The sequence below is a fragment of the Equus caballus genome, chromosome 2 (genome assembly GCF_041296265.1).
Source record: "Equus caballus isolate H_3958 breed thoroughbred chromosome 2, TB-T2T, whole genome shotgun sequence".
NCBI lineage: Eukaryota > Metazoa > Chordata > Mammalia > Perissodactyla > Equidae > Equus > Equus caballus.
This window is the reverse complement of record NC_091685.1, coordinates 85,203,261-85,221,634: the sequence shown is the minus strand read 5'-3', so window position 1 is coordinate 85,221,634 and position 18,374 is coordinate 85,203,261. Positions and strand designations below refer to the sequence as shown.

Below are 18,374 nucleotides of genomic sequence, written 5' to 3'. Positions count from 1 at the left end.
ATCATCAGGTGTATATATTTTCGCCAGGATTAAGTGTGTACTTTTTTTTCACCCTTATCATTCAGAAAAACCAAAGATATCTCCTATTAATACCTTGGCTAGTTTATACTGGTTAGAATCAGGGCCAAGGAATTTTAGATCTTGTAAAGATCTCCAATATGTTGTCTGTACTTATGGTTCTTCATTTCCCACTCACTTTCAACCCACCCACAAATCTGAAACATAATCTTTAAAGTATAACTATTAAACATAAGGTGAATTGAAAAAAAGCTTTAGCACTGCAGAGGTATATTTTAAAATCTTAACATTTGTCCAATAAGTGATTACTCCGGTCTGCTAATTCAAGAACTCTGCTCTGTAGTTGCATGAGCTGAAGTCATGGGATCAGTGCATCTGTATCCACACCTTCCTTTTTGGAAGCTCCCCTGTGTAGGCTTTTCAAAGTGTGTGACCGTGCACATCTGGTTTGCAATTAGCCTCCCTATTTTGCAGTGACCTGCATTTTTCTGCGCCCAGGAAAGTAAAGGGAAGGGTTGAGTAACAGTTATCTGTGATTTGAGCTGTGAAGAAAAATAATCTGTCTCTATGAGGCCCCAAACTCTTTGTTTCACTTAAAAGTAGATTTTTTAAAGTTGACTTATTAAGATTATCCTTTCGGTTTCTATTTTATTTGTGGAGACATGATCCAATTGAGACTGGAAATATATCTCATGCTTTATTTCTTAAACTGTAGCCCTTCAGTGTTCATCACTGAATATTAAAAACTAAACAAGTAAAATTTTGAAGTTCATCTGTTTTTTTCTACTTCATTGGGTTTTTAAATTAACTAAAAAATTAATATGGACTCATTGCAGCAAGTCAAACAGAAAAGATGTATACAGAGAGTTAGAAGCGCTTCCCTACCAAGCAAGGCTGGATTACTCAACATGCAGACCAAATATGTTCTTGGGATCCACAAAAACAGGGGGCTCCAAAATGTTTTTTGAAAGAACGTTCTAGTTGATATTTCAGAAGAAGCATTGGAAAAGTGATCATGGGAAAAATCAGAAACTTTTGGACTTTATATTTGCTTTGCGTTCAGTATTTTAATTAAATTTTAACATTACAGATTGGTTGGGGGAGAACAAATATGTACAAATAATGCATATATGGCAAAATTATATTTTGTCCAAAATGTAGATGCATATATAATTTCTATGTAATTATCATTGTAGAATTGTTTTTCATCTTAAAATTTCACTGATTTTATAAGTATTTCCATATTCAAAGAGAGAGATTATGCTTATTATGTAATCATTGTACTAATACCTTGCTTGTCCATTCTTCCACTGTTAAGTATTTTCTAAATTTCCCACTGTCAGTAAATTATGGCTACATTTATATTTTTGTTCATTGGCATTTTCTTTTTCAAAATGAATTTCTTGGGATAAATCACTGGAGTGAGATAAGTGCATCAAAACTTACAAATATTTATATAACTTTTCATATCTATGACCAAAGGCTCACCCAAAGGATTTTATAGATTCACAAAGTTGTAGACTGTATGCATTCTGATTTTAAACCAGTTTGGAGCATGATAAAGGTGGGTGCAGACAAAGCTGGAGGCAAGACGGAGGACAAGAAGGAGGAGAGTGCCATTATCCTGGCAGAAGATGTTGTATGTCCCAACTAGAATGTTAGCAGTGGGTATAGAGAAGGAAAGGAATATAATTCATATTTAGGAGGTGGATTTGACAGGCTTGATGATATGGGGAAGGAAGAATAAGGAAGATTGGGAGGACAAGTCACTGGCTTTTTGAAATTTGAGAACTGTATGGAATAGAATAGTTCTGGGAGAGAGGAGGATAGTACTATGTGCAATATCCACAATATCCAGCATAATAGCTAGACAACAAAGGCATTCAATAAATGTGAGTTGAATGAGTGTTCCAAGCATATATGAATGAATGAGTGCTGCAAAAAATGAATCAACATTCCTGTTCCCAAAGCCTCACAAGCATTTGGTTGTATACCTACAAGTTGATTTACTGTTTTAACTCCTTGACAGTATATTCAAAAATCAGGACTCATGAGAATAAGGAGGTGAGAGAATTAGGAAGGACATTTTGGAAAGGAAGAGAATCGAAAGCCAAAGCTCAGGACTTCAGAACAACCAGATCCTCCCCACATAAGACTAGTCAATTATTTACATGGTCAACCTTCCGCCAATTTATATAGACTTAGCTATTCCTTAGAGAAAGTGGCCTATCCCTATCTCTGGATGCTAAAAACTCAATATTCTTGGATTCAGAATGAAGCAATGGCTTCATTCCCTTCGCTTCATTCTTCACCAGTGAGGGACTGAGCAGATTTTTCATAAAGCTCTCTCCTCTGAGTTGCCGTCCTCTCCCAGTGCCCACATCTGGCCATAAGAGTTTGGAGCTGAAAGGTTTTTGTGGGAGAATCTCTAAACAGTCTTCTATCTCCGGCTGTACTTTGGGCACCATGAACCTTAGTTATGTGATTGTGACTTGTGTTTATGTTCTTACATCAAATTTTGTCACTTTGGGTTACCGTATTTTCCTATATTTGTCTTATATGCCCTGGAGGGCAAAAGCCACGATTTCTATTTCCTTCATAGCTCCCCAAGGATCAGATATAATAGTTAGCATCAAGTGAGGACTCAGAAGCTACTGACGATGACCGAAGTGTAATTACTAAATTGAAGAAAAGTGGTGTTTTTTAATGGTCAATAAAGGTACCAGGTATCTAGTCTTAGGAAACAAAATGTTTATTGAAATGGCATGTAGATAAATTATTACCAGCATAAAACTGTTAGTGGAGTTTTCGATAAGGGTTCTTTTTACTCTTAAAATGAAGTGAGGCTTTGCAAGTCCATTGTCCCATAGGAAAACATTATATTTCTCTGCTCAGATAAAGTCCTTTTAAAAAGGTCTACCATTTGAAGTTGTCTTCTAAACGTCTCCAGCCTATGACCAAACAGAAAATATATTAAAAAGATAAAATTCTCCCCATTTAAAAAGAAGCATTAAATATGTATGATTTAGAGGGAATAAATATGGAAAAAAATAGGCATTTGAAACACTAGAATTTACTCCTATTTTATTAGTATATACTGAAATATTTAAGAAATAACTTTAAAAATCACCAAGATAAAATGACATGTTAAAATAAAAGATATGGCAATAACTTTATTTTATATCTAGGAGATAAGCTAAAATGTTATCTCATCAAATAAACAAATTTTAAATAACTCTGAGCTCAGTAATTTGCGTCAACAGTCCAAAGTGAGTTTTAATTTCCATTTAAGGCTAAATATCCTTAATAAAAGACTTAAAATTAATAAGTATAGTAAGAGAAACCGAGAAGAAACTTTCAGAAAAGTTTCTGAAACTTTGTGGGTTAATAGAAATGAGCATTTAATTCTCAGTGTAAAATCACTCGTCATATTCTGTGTCATATTCATGTTCTATTTTGCCACGGTGTTCTGGTCCAACCTGTTTGGCTGCCCCAAGGTGGAACTGCTGTCCTTCTCCAATGGCGATTCTGTTGAATGGGATTATCTTCATGGTGGTTTTCTTCATGGAATACCACCGGCTTTTCCAAGTGGCCCAAATTATGCCATTATCATAACCATTAAGCGTAGATGATTTTGAGTAAGTGCCACCTAAAACAAGTTGGAGATGTACGTATTATTGCTCTTGAATTTCCTTACCTCAAAAAATCTGTAAAGAAGTCTGTTATGAAGTCCACTGTCACATCAAATCTATAGTGTTATCTACTAACTGAAAATATCCTTAAAGATTCCCAAAATCTTGATTTACAATTGAAATAAGTTTATTATTAAACAATTCCTTACATCTGTGTTGTGCTTCCTGGTCATATTCATACTCTAAATGTACCCACTACTAACAGGGCTAGAATCCCCAATTTCCCCAACTGGTCTCTCTGCCTGAGCTTAGCCATCGTGGACTCAGCTGTTATGGACCATCTTCCTGCAAGCAGGTTAGAAAGGCGGGAGTCATAATTCCTGATCAGATGGTCTCAGGTCATCTGAAACACAATTTTATTGGAAAGTATGAGGGACTTTAGAAAACAGTTCTGGAATGTTATGTTACATCTCCATTATAAAGTGGAGACTAGGTTGATTTGCTTTCTTTTTGTCCCAGGGCACCGGATCTCATGTAATTTTGTAAGGGATTGTCTGAGCCCAATACTGGAGTGTACCGCAGACTATGAACATGGATCAAGCACCTTCCCTGAGAGTTTCTTATAATTGTATGGTTTGTAGATGCAAGGATAAGTTAGGTTTCTAAAACAGAAATGTGAAAACTAAAAGGTAAATTTAAATATTTTTTAAGAAGAAGACAAGTAATCTATTGGCTAGGTCAGCCCTAAGAAGGAAAGATTGCTCATCTTAATGGATCTTTTAGCATCAGGAGGGCTTCCCCAGATGTAACTGTCAGGTAGTAGCAATAGTTTGTCAGTAAGTAAAACCGGTGTTCAGAACTACTCCAGCCTTAGAGAAAACTCTGACTTGCCCTGCCCCCATTCTAAAATAAGGGCCTACTCTCCTCAGATGGACTCCTCTCCTCTCTGGCTTTCATGGACCCCTGCCCTTACCAATATTTCCCTGCTCTCTACTCTCCTCCCCCAGATACCTGTTCATTGCTTACTGGTTTTATCTGACACATAGGTCATGGGCAGCTGAGCCAGTTGAATGTGTTAACAAGCATAAATACAGTAATTAGTCCATCCAGATCATATGCAGGGTTAGTCTAGAGGAGATACCATAACTCAAAGTGTCAACTCTGATAGTGGTAGTTTCCGGCATAACGACAAGCTACCGGATATTTTGCAGCAGGTGGATTTCTTGTAGAGGGGCCAATTTGAGGTATAAGCTTAGTATTATCCAATTCTGGTTTAAAATACAGAACTATACAATAAATCCCCCAATATCTTTACTAATTATTTCTCATTTCCCTATATCTATTTATTACCTTTTATTAAAATATAGACTAAAGCATACCTTGGTAATAAACTCCATTGAGGTGGCCAGCATGACACTTGTTCATCCACCAACCCGATCCATCCTGTTCAGCACAGTTGCCTTCAAATCTATCGTTGTCATTGTCCCAGGTACTGAACTGCATGCCATTGTGGGATGTGAAAACCTTGTCACTAGGATCATCACCAAAATCAAAGCCATCAAAGGCATCTCCGGCCTCTCCACCCATGAAGTAGGCATATGTCAAGCGGTATTTGTCATTTTCAGGTCCCACCCTGAACGTGGAATAGTCTGCAGTGCTACAATAAAGGGAATACAGATATCATATCTGAGCCCCGCTAGGGATGTCAGAAGTTCACTCTTTCACAGGACAATTGTTTAGAACTTTTAACTTTGCTTCTTAAGTCTGAAATATGCTCACTGCATAGTTTTCTGCAAGTCTGGCAAGAGGCAATGGATGTCTGAACCAGTTCAGAGCTGATCAGCACCACCCAAAATGAGTCTAGAAATCTTCAGGGCATCCGAGTGAAAACTAAAAACTGCAGCCATTTGAATGGCTATAGGATCCTAACAGGAAACATACATGTGTGGATGAATCTGACTGATTTCATATTTTCCACTTTTGTCTAAGTGTTTAGCATTGTGCACAAAGTTATCATAAACCACAGGAATCATCTGGTAGTGAGTGACCATTAGTTAAAGCACCAAACTTGAAGAAGCTACAGCTTCATTAGCCACTTCTACCATCTAAAAGGTGAGATCCTAAAGGGGTTTTTCTTTACCAAAGCATTGTGATAGTGGCAAGAAGGAGGGCTTCCTAGAGCATCGCATAAAAGAAGTGGTCCCTGTGTGGCCCACAAAACATGAGCTATAGGATAAGAGTGAGATTCCTCCCCAGAAAAAATTGTGAGGTTCAGGGAAGAATGGGCCTTGGTGCACAAAAAGAGATTTCCAGAAAATATTTATCTTCTTCCCCGATCTCCAGTAGTTGGAAAATGGGAGATGTTCTCACAGAAGGTCTACTGACTATGGTGTTTTCTGGGTAAAAATTAAAAAAATAAAAATAGTGTTTGGATACAGAATATATTTCATTATTTCATAGACACAACAAGAGGGTTGAATATTTTTCTCAATTCTAATTAGGGACACAATGCTCAAGGCCTCCAGATATCTCTGAGCACAGAAGGGGCTTTAGGGGCTGGCCCAGTGGTGCAGTGGTTAAATGTGCACGTTCTGCTTCGGCGGCCCGGGGTTCGTCGGTTCAGATCCGGGGTGCGTACATGGCACCGCTTGGCACGCCATGCTGTGGTAGGCATCCATATATAAAGTAGAGGAAGATGGGCATGGATGTTAGCTCAGGGCCAGTCTTCCTCAGTGAAAGGAGGAGGATTGGCAACAGTTAGCTCAGGGCTAATCTTCCTCAAAAAAAAAAAAAAAGAAGAAGATGCTTTATCTCACCAAAGGAGCTGGCTGATTTGATTTTAAGATAGCTCTAGATTTTGACTGAATGAATGGTCATTAAAGCACAGGGAAATCTGAAGAGGCTGGATTCACTTTTCAACTAGCATATTTGTTAAGAGGACAGGCTGTAGAGTCAAACTACCTGAGTTCAGATCCAACCTTTACCATGTACCAGCACTGTGAACTTAGGAAAGTTCATCTGTAAAGTGGGATTAATAATAGTAACTGCCTCATGAAATAGTTATTTGTAATAAATTATAATTTCATGCTCAATTTCTGGTACATATTCAACTCTTAGTAAATATTGACTTTTATGATGGTTGGAAAGTGCACATTCCAGACGGTCTCTATGACAAAAAGAAGTCCTTTCTAAACAGTACCTGGTTTTGCCATTCCAGTCCTCCAGCTGCACTCTTAGTACATATGGGATGGTAGTCTGTGTGCTTATCAAATGAATCTTCTCATTTCCCAGCCAAAATTCTGTGGTGCCAGTAGGAGATAGATATCCAAACCCTTCTTTATATTGAATCCAGTTTTTCTTGAAATCCACACTGCCATCGAGCCTCTAATTACACAATTACATGGGCAAAAGGAGAGAATAGATTATCAGTGCACATGAAGAACACATTATAAACATCTTGTCTAAAATATGGAGGGTATGATTCCATCATTTACTAACTAAGTGAACTTGGGCAAGCTGCCTCAGTTTCCTCATCTGTCAAATAGGAATAATGATGCTTACTTCTCGGGGTTATTGCAGGGATTACACAACAGAATGTAAGAGAAGTACTTAAAAAGTGCCTGGCACATTATAAATTCTAAATTAGTGATAGTTTTAAAAAAACACCTAAAGGATTTCAGAACTCCACCTTGATATTGCTGATTCTAGTACTGATGGTGGAAAGGTCAACCCATTGCTCAATCTTTGTCTACCTACCAGCACATCTATCAGTCACTCCCTCTGAGCGCCCCCTGCAGGAGTAGTTGTAATAGCGGTCCAAGGTAAACAAAAGGTAAAAGGATCCACAGTGGGCGCCAGGCACTGGCAGAGGCAGCAGAGGGCCATTGTCTTGGAGCAGCCCAACTGTATCCTCTGTGGGACTTCATCTTCTTGTGATGGGCAGTCTTAGGTCTTGATCTACCTGATGAAAGAGGTCTTTTCTAGTTCTTCATCAATATGATACTGTGATTGCTTGCTATCATGAATCTACAACAGCAGTGCCAGCATAGTAGAGAGTCAAAGCACAGCCTCTGAAACCAGATCACCTGGGTTCAAGTCCTGACTCTGTTACTTAAGAGTTATGTGACCTTGGGCAAGTTACTTAACCTCTCATGCCTAAGTTTTCTCCTCTGTGAATAGAGGTAATAGTTGCAGCAACCTCATAGAGAAGTTGTGAGGATTGAGTTAATGTTCGTTAATGTTCACGAAGTGTTTAGAAAAGCATATGGCAGGGGTTTATTAAATGTACATGGGGAGGAAAACATACCTTCTGAAGCACAGTCCACCCATTTCCAGTTGCATCGATTTCACAGTAGACTAAGAACTGCTGCTTAGCTTTCAGAGGTTTGATAAAGTAAAGCCCACTCTCTTTGGCTCCCTTATTGGCAATGTCTTGACAATCTGAAGAAGAAGACATTTTTACTGTGGTTTGAAATCCAGGTAAGACTGTTCCAGTCTTGAAAATGAGCTTTTAACATGTTGCAAACCACTGTGTTCATTTCCCAAGAAGCATTTTCTTACTTCTCTCATCATCATTCCTTTCAGACTATTTTTAGCTACTCAAGAAAAGTCTAAGCAATCGGACACGTTAGATTTAATGAGTAGACACTTTCCAAATTATTCCTATATATTCTAATTTGTAAAATCTCCTTCACTTTATATATTCACTTTAATGGACATAATCCCAATATAAACCTTTCACTTACCTTTCCCAGTGGTATCTTGTATGTGTACTGTGTCTCTGCAAGGTTCCTGACACTTTGCTTCAAGCTGGGCTACTTTCTGTTTCAGATTAATGATCTTTTGATTATTTGAATTATATATATCCTGCAAAAATCTGCAAGCAGAAGAATAAGATAACAGAATATTCTTTCAGAGGAGTAATTTTGTGTTTTCTTTTAAAAATACTACCTTATTTTCTCAGGAATGGCTTCTTGATAAATTACTCCATTTTGGAAAAATTAAATTATGTTACTAATTTGAGATGAATTAAAATTCTAAGCTTTTTAGAAAAGAAAATAACAAAGCCCTTGTCAATAAACAAAGTCATTGTAAATGGTCATTCTGATTTTTACCTTCTGCATGAAGGGCAGCAGATAACAAGCTATGTGAGTGATGAGCCTGGTTAATAGGAAAACCATCTGATAATTATTCTTAGGATAGAGTTTTCTTAGGCAAGGAAGAGCTCTGATTAGTAATTCACATATGTTGAAGCATTATTCCTTTTCACTTGTGGAACTTCTGAGGATTTATTTATGGATGTCAATCTATAACTTACATGGGAAAACTATCTGGGGCATTATCTTGCATAAAATAAAACAGACACTTTCCCTTTTTCCTTAATGTTCATATTTACATAGCTTTGGAAAAAGGCTAGGGCAAGTAATGACCCCACTTTTGTTGTTTCTCACAGGCTTGCTTCTACATATTCAAAAATGACAGAAAACTATCTACAATGAATAGACTGTTGTGTCTTCCTTTGAAGTAAAGAAGGATAGACAAACTATTCGACTACTTCTTTTTCTCTACTGCGCCTTAGAAAATTATTGCACCATAGTCTCCTTCAGCTTCAATGATGAGCAATAATTATACAAATTTTAATGCTAATAATAATCACAGCAATAAAAACAATGGCCTTCTGATACCAAAAAAGTGGAGAAACCCCTCCTTGGCCACTTTTCCTCAGCCACTGTTTAGCTCAATTTCTTATGCTGCTTTGAGAACAATTTGCAAAAGAAATTGAGATAGAAACTAAAACTGATATCTGAGACCCCATGTTCAGAAAGTTCATGAGTCCCTAAGAAGTTGTTAACAGAGACATTTTACTCTCAAGTGAAAGGAGGAAAACCCATTTTTGCAGGTTCATTTTGCCACGATCAACACGTAGCTTCATAATGTGTGTTACACTTAGTCTCTTAAAACACATTTTTTTCTGCTCTAACTTCAATATAATTTACTTTTATAGCTAAGATCCTTCTTATGTCTCTGCTTGCAAATTCCTCATCACTGATTTATTGACAATCTTATAAAATAATCTTATTTTCAACACCCAAATTCTCATCAGTTTGAATTTATATTGTAAGACAAATGGGGGTGCGGGGGTGGGGGAGGGCGGAACATTCTGACCATTGCATTTGAAGACAACTACACACCTTTCTCCCACACGATTACTAAAAAGCTATTATAACCCAATAGAATTCATTGCACTAAAAATTCCTATCTCCACTGTGTTCAAGATGGTCAGGCATAATGCCAATTGGATAAATGGGAAAAAAAAATAAAAAGATTATTTCCATGGAAGCTTGGAATATTGAATAAACACTAAATCAGTCTTGGAGAGTAAATTAAAACAAAAATGCTTACCGAATAGTTGATTCATGTGTTACAACCAAAGCTTCATATTTCACAATTTCTTCCATCATTTTCTTGGACTCTCTAGTAGCAGCATCTATTCTGCCTGTAATATGGGATCAGAGACATAAACTTGCTCAGACAAATACAACAACTAAAACAACAGCAAAAGAAATCCACAAATTATTTTCTCCGTCGGTGGTATTCCGTTTCTCACCTGTCTTTGGTGGTTCATCAGGATTATAGCTGGTTCGGATTGCTTGGATCAGTTGTTCGGCTTCTGAGGTTTGATTTTCAGCTCGATGTAAGATGTCTTCAAAATCCTGTAGATCCTTGTCCACACTGGTTTGGTAATTCGACAGGAAATCTGCAATTCCACAGGTAGTCGGACAATAACTGCCCTGGAAATACAAGAGAGTGATTAGAAATCTTGATGAAAGCTATACTTAAAATCTATCAATAAAAATAGCTAAAATGTAGACTATGTTAAAAAAAAAAAGAGTTTAAAACGCTAAATGATATTTATGAGAGAATTCCTTTCATTCCTCTGCCCCTTTCCAGTTCAAACACAGCGAGAAACATAAAAATTACTTACAAATCTTTCATCTAAGATGCAGCAGTTGTCTCTGGTAGCAACATACTAGAGGAGAAAAATACAGAAATTTCACTAGTTTATCATATATTTTCTTATTTTTTAGCTTTCTGTTTAAAACAAATATGTCTTGTGAACAGCACACTTACTGCCAGGCATGTTGAAGAGAGCAAAAAAAGAGTATAGAAGTACAGAATTAAATTCCGGGGGTACAAGGACCAACTCATGATGTCAGGGGTCCTCTGTGCTCCCAGCCCTGAAAGTGTTCACACTGTGGCCTCTCAGGTTCCAATTGTCCCTTTATGTAAGCTCCAGGAATGGCCAAGAGTGCCAGTGGCTGGAGCTGATCACGAGGTATTCTGACCTAGAAGGTGGGGACATCTTTCCCGTCTCTTTTTCTTCATCCTGGCCCCCAACCTGTGCCGGGTCGGGTTCCCAGATTTTGCACACAGGTTTAAGCTCCTCCTTTGTGACCCAGCTCAACCTTTCTCCCCTGAAGCAGATCCATCTGCAAAGGGTAGTGAAGCATTAGCCATTGCGATGAGGAGGGCGGGGAGCCTGGGAGGCTGCGTGATGCAACCTCTTCCAGTACAGGGCCAAGAAAGCAAACACAGAATGCTGACCTCGACCAGAACAAACTCTGCCAGCTGACCTCGACCAGAACAACCCAGCCCAACTTTAAGATGGAACCTGGTGCCATAACCCAATTTACCGAAAGTTCTTTCTTAGCCCAGGGATGAGATAACAATTATTTGCAACCTGTGACTATGGCCACAGGACACTGCTTTCCACCTGTTCCCAATCTTCCAGTACTTTCAGGAACAAATGACACCGGAAATACATTCCTGTTCGTTTGGGTTGACCATTTTCTTAATTTTCTTCTTCCTTTTTAAAAAATTGAGATATAATTGACATATAACATTAAATTAGTTTCAGGTGTACAACATATTGATTCGATATTTGTATATATTGCAAAATGATCATTACAATGTCTCATTAACATCCATCACTACATAGTTACAAATTTCTTTTTCTTGTGATGAGAACTGTTAACATCTACTTTCTTAGAAACTTTTAAATACACACTACAGTATTATTAACTATAGTCCCCACGCTGTACATTGTATCTCCAGGACTTATTTATTTTATAACTGGAAGTTTGTACTTTTGACCCTCCTCACCAATAAGTTGACTATTTCCTAGGCTCTGGGTTCACAGTGAGCTTTCGAGCTCAGTTCTTCTCTTGGTCTTGAAGAACTGGCTGATGAGGCAACGCATGTGGCACAGAGGGGAAACCAGTCAGGAGCTTACTTTGTTTTTCCTGAGGTTCCATCTAGATACCTCAGAGGAAAGCCTGGACAGAGGAGGCAGCAGCTAGAAAATCCACCTCCCATAAGTGACTAGAAGCATAGCTGGAGGAAAAGGGCTAAAATGAGACATTAGGGCAGGGCTGTCCTTTTTTTTTTTTTTTTAAGGAACATTAGCCCTGAGCTAACATCTGCCACTAATCTTTTTGCTGAGGAAGACTGGCCCTGAGCTAACATCTGTGCCCATCTTCCTCTACTTTATATGTGGGAGCCTGCCACAGCACCGCTGGACAAGGGATGCATAGGTCTGCACTTTGGATCTAAACCTGCGAACCCTGGGCCACTGAAGTGGAAAGTGTGAACTTAAATGTTGTGCCATCGGGCCAGCCCCAGGGCTGTCCCTTTTGCTCTGCCCCTAGATCTTCCTGGTATATTGGGAAAACACATTTATTATCATCTCCTGTCGATAATTTACAATTGTGCATTATCACTATTATTAAATTCCTATTTTGGGTTATTCCTCATTTCCTCCTCTGAAACTAAGCTTACTGCAAACTTTGATTAAATACATTAGTGAGAAAAATGCATCTAGATTGAAAGAAATCCTGATGCTTTAATGTTTAGTCCTAAGTCTTTATAAAGGAATATTTATGTTTTGACTTGAAACAAAGGTAAATATTCCTACTCAGTCAGTAATAATTATTATAACAAAGTGAATATATCAAAACCAGACTTGCCTTTTCTCTCCTCCTTAATAGTTCCCCTTAATAGTATTGTCAGTTAGTGCCAATCACAACACCTTGACCACCAGCCAATTAAAGTTTCACAGTCTTCCTCATCCTCCTTATCTATCCACCTAATCAGCTGTCAGAGCTTGTGGTTAAAACTGTTTTTACGCTGTCACTTCTATTTTATTCCTACTTTCTATTTCCACCGCTGACATCCCAGAGTAGGCCCTCTTATTTCTTGTCTAGACTGCTTGTCTAGACTGCCTGCCAATTGATCTCCCTTCCTCCACTCCACTCACTTCCTGCTCCTAACTGTTTGTCACTCTGCTGACAGATTCTTCTTCCTATAATGTAGCTCTGATTATGACATCCACCTGCTTAAAAACCTTCTATGACTCTCTATCCCCCATCACAGTGAATATAAACATAATAAATGTCCCTCCTACCTTTGCTGTTTTTCTCCCTTGATTCTATTTCCTACACCCTCTTGTCTAACCAAATTGAATCACATAGCATCCCCTTAATGTGCACCTTATAGTATTATCTCTCAGATTGTGTTTTTCTTTTTATATGTAGCTCCCTCTGCCTGGATTGCCTTCATACTCACCCCTGCATCTCTGGCTGTCAAAATCCTATACAACTTTAAGATCCTGTTTCATGATTCCTACTTCTCCCCAAAACAAAAACCAAAACTCTGGAGGCCAGCTCTACGTTTTTCATAGGATTTATAGCAACCTTGTATTGTATATATTTGTGCCATATCTACCTCATTAGACTGTAAACATTTTTATGGCTACTGCACCTACCATAGCAATATTTAATACTCAATAATGATTTGATGGCATAGAATTGAATTGGGCTGGAAGTAAGCCTTTATAGTTTACATTTCTAATATCTCTCAAAACTTCCAAATTGCAAAAATAAAGCACTTTGGTAAGGGTAACCACGTAAAGTAAATGAATGACAATCAGAAAGTAGCTATTGATAAAGTGGGTATGTAAAAGTCACTAATCAGAAATCAATAACCATCTGATTAGTGATAAAAACACCACCAAGTTAGAATATGTAATGGAAGAAGAAAATTGCACTTATAATTTCAACCACAAACACACAACTAGATAAAATATCCAAGGAAAAATTTAACAAGAAATAGGAGGATTGATATTACTAAAAATTCCAAACAATACCTTGGAGGTGTAAATTAAGAACTGGAAAAGGTGAAATCATGTTCTGTTTCTAAATTTAAAAAATCAAGAAGAATGTCAATGATTTCCGCAATTTAGAACTGTATTGATATTCCAATAAAACTATGAACAAGATATTTTCCTCTTCTTTTCTTTCTTTTTATAAAAATTAGATGAGCTATTATAAACTTCAAATTAAAAATAAAAATAAAATTATCCTGGAAAATTCTAAACAAGAGGAAGAATAATGAGGACCAAAACATGTCCCAAATATTAAAACATATGATAATCCATAATTTTTTAAACAATGATACTGAGCCATTGTAGGTAGATAAGTATTGTCAAGATAATAGGCTTAGACTTATTTTGATGTTTAGTATGATAAAGTCGACATTACAATATCAGTGAAGACAAAAAGATTATTCAATATTGCATACTGTATACTGTATACAAAATACAAAAAGACAACCGAATGAATATACATACATGTTAGCATACGCATTGAATATCATTTCTAGATTACACACTAGAGTTGACCAGTGTTCACATGGAGGGGTGTGGGGCAGGAGAATGCAGGACAAACTTGGAAAAAAGGCTTCATTTTCTCTGTATACTCTCTATATTTAGAATTTTGAATATATGCACATATTACCTTCCCCAAAAGTACGTATAATTAAAATATGCCATTATTGATGATTCACAATGATTTATTTGTTGTACTAGTAATTATTTCTTGATTATTTTTTATTTCAATATAAAAGGTGACTAAGGCATTGCCTTTTAAGGGAAGTATAGCCCAATGGAGGAGAATATGCCTAAGCAGTTGTTACGAGCTCTGGAGTCTGTCTTCCTGAGTCTGAATCCCATTTCTATAACTTACTAGCTGTGTCACTCAGGACAAGTGACTTAATCACTCTAAGTTTCAGAATCTGTGTTGGTAAAATAGAAATAATATTTATAATATAATACTGCATAGGACTGTTACAAGGATTCAATGAAATAATGTGCTGAGCACATTGCCTAATTCACAGAAAACACTAAACAAATGTTTATAAGGTTTATGAATTACCAAATGTTTTACAGTGACAATTGGAATTTGTATAAATAGGCATTTAATTTCACAAAATTGTAAGAGGGACCATTATTGGTAGATTTGCTTCATGGGGACCAAGCTTTGTTGTTCCAGCTATAGAAAGTTCTCTTTAATAAATGATCTGTTGCAACTAACTACAGGTTGATTCTGTAATGCTCCCAAGAGAAGAAAGCATCTAGTTGTCTAATTTAAGAAGAAATTCCACCTAAATTAATTGCACCAATCAAAGATGAAATAGTAAGAGAGCTAGAGTGCATGCCTTGTGAGAAGGTATACTTCCCGTCAGTAAAAGAGTTCAAGCAAAGCATGTCCGACCAAGCATGTTGCCATTGTGGTTCTTTTTGCTGAGGATCATAAATCATAGGTTTGTGGAATTTAAGGTAACAATTCATAATTTTGTGTTAAAACTTATGTATCTATTATATATGATGTATTATATGTAATCTCATACACACAAAGTTGATAAGCATAAATTGAGGAAATTGAATATTCTATCATCCAATTTTAGAAGTATAGTACTTGTATTCCTGGCTTTTTGTTGACTTGCATTAGAATCTGAGATGTGTTATCACAATTTTAGAGAAAAGACTTGCTTTTTACCACAATCTCAAGTCCTAAATCAGAATCCTATTAGACAAGATGCTCTCTGAAAGAAAATAACCAACATTGATTTAGACGCCTACACTGGTCCTGCATTCAGTCACTAGGTTTATTAAATTTTAACTAGCTGCTCTTGCCCATATTTGGGCAAATTTTTTCTCTGGTAAACTATAAATGATTAACGAATTCCAGGAAAAAAGAATATTTCTTAAATCAAATTTCCTCTACTTCCAGGTTTGTTTTCTGAGAAAATAGCATAGGTAGTTTTTAAGCCAAAGTAATTATTTTATTTAATTCAGAGGTCAATGGGCTTGTTTATTGAAATAATAATTTCCCAAACTGCCTATCGACCAACTCTCTGTATTCTGATTTGAAAATATAATATCAACGGCTAATGGTTGTCATGCATATTGATAATTCACTCTGTGAACACCTTGTCTGTTTTGTTCATCTCCGCTCCAAAATTGCTTGCTAAATTTGAATTGGATTATGTAGAGTTAATTTAGGACTTTCTGACTTGGCCACACATGATATAGGCCTGAAGGAATAATAAATGAGCCACTGATTTTGAGCATCTTCTTTATGTTCCATGTCATGTGATAGTTCAGTTGTTGCTGTTTTGTGTATTCTCTCATTTAATCCTCACAAAAAGCTTAGGAGGTAGATATGATTATCTGCATCTTATAAATGAAGAATGAGAGCCTTGGAGAGGTTATGGTGATGTATGCAAAGTCACCGTGCCAGAACATGGATTCAGACCCATGGACGCAAAGCCTGCACTCTTAACCATGACTCTAAACAAAATCGTGAAGCACTTCTTAAGCTAAGATGATACACAGATACAAGATGTTATTACAAGAATCAAAGTTATTCACTGATGGAATGGATTCCTAGAGGAGTTGATGACTTTAAAAATATAACATGTGTGTGTGTGTGTGTGTGTGTGTATGTGTACATATATATGTATATAAGCTTGTGTGTGTGATTGTATGAACATATATTATCTGTCTAATCTGCATATCTTCTCTGGGTTAGAAACAAGATTGGCTAGATGGTCTTTTACAGTCTTTCTCAAACCTGGATTTTTATTGTTTTATAATGCTTGTATTTTCAGCCAATTTTAGATGGAAGCAGCTTTTCAATGCTGACCTCATGGTTCAAGTTCAATAGGACTTGATGAATTGAATTCTTTCAGTAACTTAAAGGAAAATACATCCATTGGGCGGTCCTAGGAAGCTCAGATTAATGCTGACAATGATATGTCTATTTTTCCAATAAATAAATCATTTATAGACCTAAGCTAAATTTATAGCCTGACTCCTCAACACTGGATTTCCTCAAAATAGGCAGAATGAACATGACCTGTTGGTTGGCTTGTCAAAAGTCATTCCAATCTAATAGGAAAAATATCTCACTAAGGGAAACAAAGTTGTCTGTTAGAACGTTTACTTTGTTTATAAACAAAAATAGCCCAGGGAAAGTGAAAATGAAAATGTTCCCTGGATAGCCTATGAACAATGTGCTTTTAGTTTCACTATGTAAATCACAGAGAGAAAAACAACATGGGGCACGTAATATGGAGTTCTCACTGGGGGCAGGACAGCAGCCACAGGTTGGGTTCTGAGCTTCTTCATTTCATAAAACTTCCCTGGATGTATCAATTGGAGCATGTGGCCAAGTGGCAGGGATGTTCAAAAAGTGCTATGTATAGGATTTAGAAAATAAAGCAACCAAGGGCCTAGAAAATGAAGAATTATCCAAATTGGAATTAATCCAGAGCCAAAAATGGCTGGAGATGAAGGAATGTTCTGAGGGTGCCCTGGATTAAGAGAAATTGGAATGGAGACAGATTTAAGTGTTTGCTGTGCCAAATTGGTCTATTAATTGAGTTTCTGGTTCATTCATTTGTTTCTATCTTCACGTAACTTACAATTTGAGATTTTTTTCACCCTATGAAAGAATTTTCACCCTACATGAGATCAGTAGAAGATTTACAAGAGCAAGAGAGTGTGGTAAAAACAAAACAAAACAAAGGGGCCAAGTTACATTGACAAGTTACATTTCCCTGTTTAAGGAAAACTCTGGTTACTTTGTCAAATAAATTATTTATGGAGAAAAAAATATATATTTCCAAAGAAGGAAGGAAGGTAGGAAAAATACAAAATGCTATTAGATCAACAAAACAATTCATCTTATCTTACTTAATGTCCATATTTTCTTTAAACTTCAATCTTGAATGAGGGCAAATAAATTATCTATAAGTTTTATACCTTTGTTTAAAATTCTAACCTCTTGGGTTAGTTTACTCCCTTACTATGATTGCACTATGGTCCTTTCAACTCAAATTTAAATCCATAAAGAATACACTGTGTATGAAATACTGTGTATGTGTATTTTTAATTGAAATTTGAAGGACTTGGCTTCATGCATGAAAGGTGACAAACCTTGCCCTTCCTCAAAGGTAGATTGCTGAGTATGCTGTACCTTCAGTGGTGGAGCAGTGACCTCTGTTTGGTAAACAAAGATATGATTTGTAAAACCCCAAATATTTACTGAATGTTTTGCAAGGAACACCGCAGTGTAAACCACACTCTTGGTTGGTAACTACTGTGCCAGTAGATTACTGAAAAACGGCCTGTCTGCAGGACTATCTAGGACAAGCTCATCCGTAAAGAAACAAAGTAAGTAAAAATTCAGAACACTGTGTTTCACTGTTTATAAACAACACAGAGGAAATTCTGTTTAAGAAGATCCAGGAAACCAATTGCTCAATCATGCATCCCTCTGGATCAGAAAACTACCTGATATTCTCATATCAACAATTCCTGTG

General features: G+C 36.8%; 1 protein-coding gene across 1 annotated transcript; it reads right to left on the bottom strand.

The window, feature by feature from the left end:
- Positions 1-2,749: 2,749 nt before the first annotated feature.
- On the bottom strand, positions 2,750-11,166 carry FGG (fibrinogen gamma chain). Its single transcript, XM_001914798.6, has 10 exons — positions 10,782-11,166; positions 10,636-10,680; positions 10,258-10,441; positions 10,053-10,146; positions 8,396-8,526; positions 7,957-8,090; positions 6,850-7,034; positions 5,030-5,307; positions 3,498-3,667; positions 2,750-2,969 (listed from the first exon to the last, which is right to left on the bottom strand). Exons 1-10 carry the CDS (start codon positions 10,857-10,859, stop codon positions 2,955-2,957), a joined length of 1,314 nt encoding a protein of 437 aa, XP_001914833.2. The 5' UTR covers positions 10,860-11,166; the 3' UTR covers positions 2,750-2,954.
- Positions 11,167-18,374: the final 7,208 nt, after the last annotated feature.

What these genes read in the sequence shown, in the direction of transcription:
- FGG (XM_001914798.6), bottom strand. Translation starts at nt 10,859, where the DNA reads ATGAGTTGGTCCTTGTACCCCCGGAATTTAATTCTGTACTTCTATACT. An exon ending in ACAAGATACCACTGGGAAAG is followed by an intron (nt 8,091 to 8,395) that starts GTAAGTGAAAGG and finishes CTTCTTCTTCAG; the next exon opens with ATTGTCAAGACATTGCCAAT. An exon ending in GACTGGAATGGCAAAACCAG is followed by an intron (nt 5,308 to 6,849) that starts GTACTGTTTAGA and finishes CCTTTATTGTAG; the next exon opens with CACTGCAGACTATTCCACGT.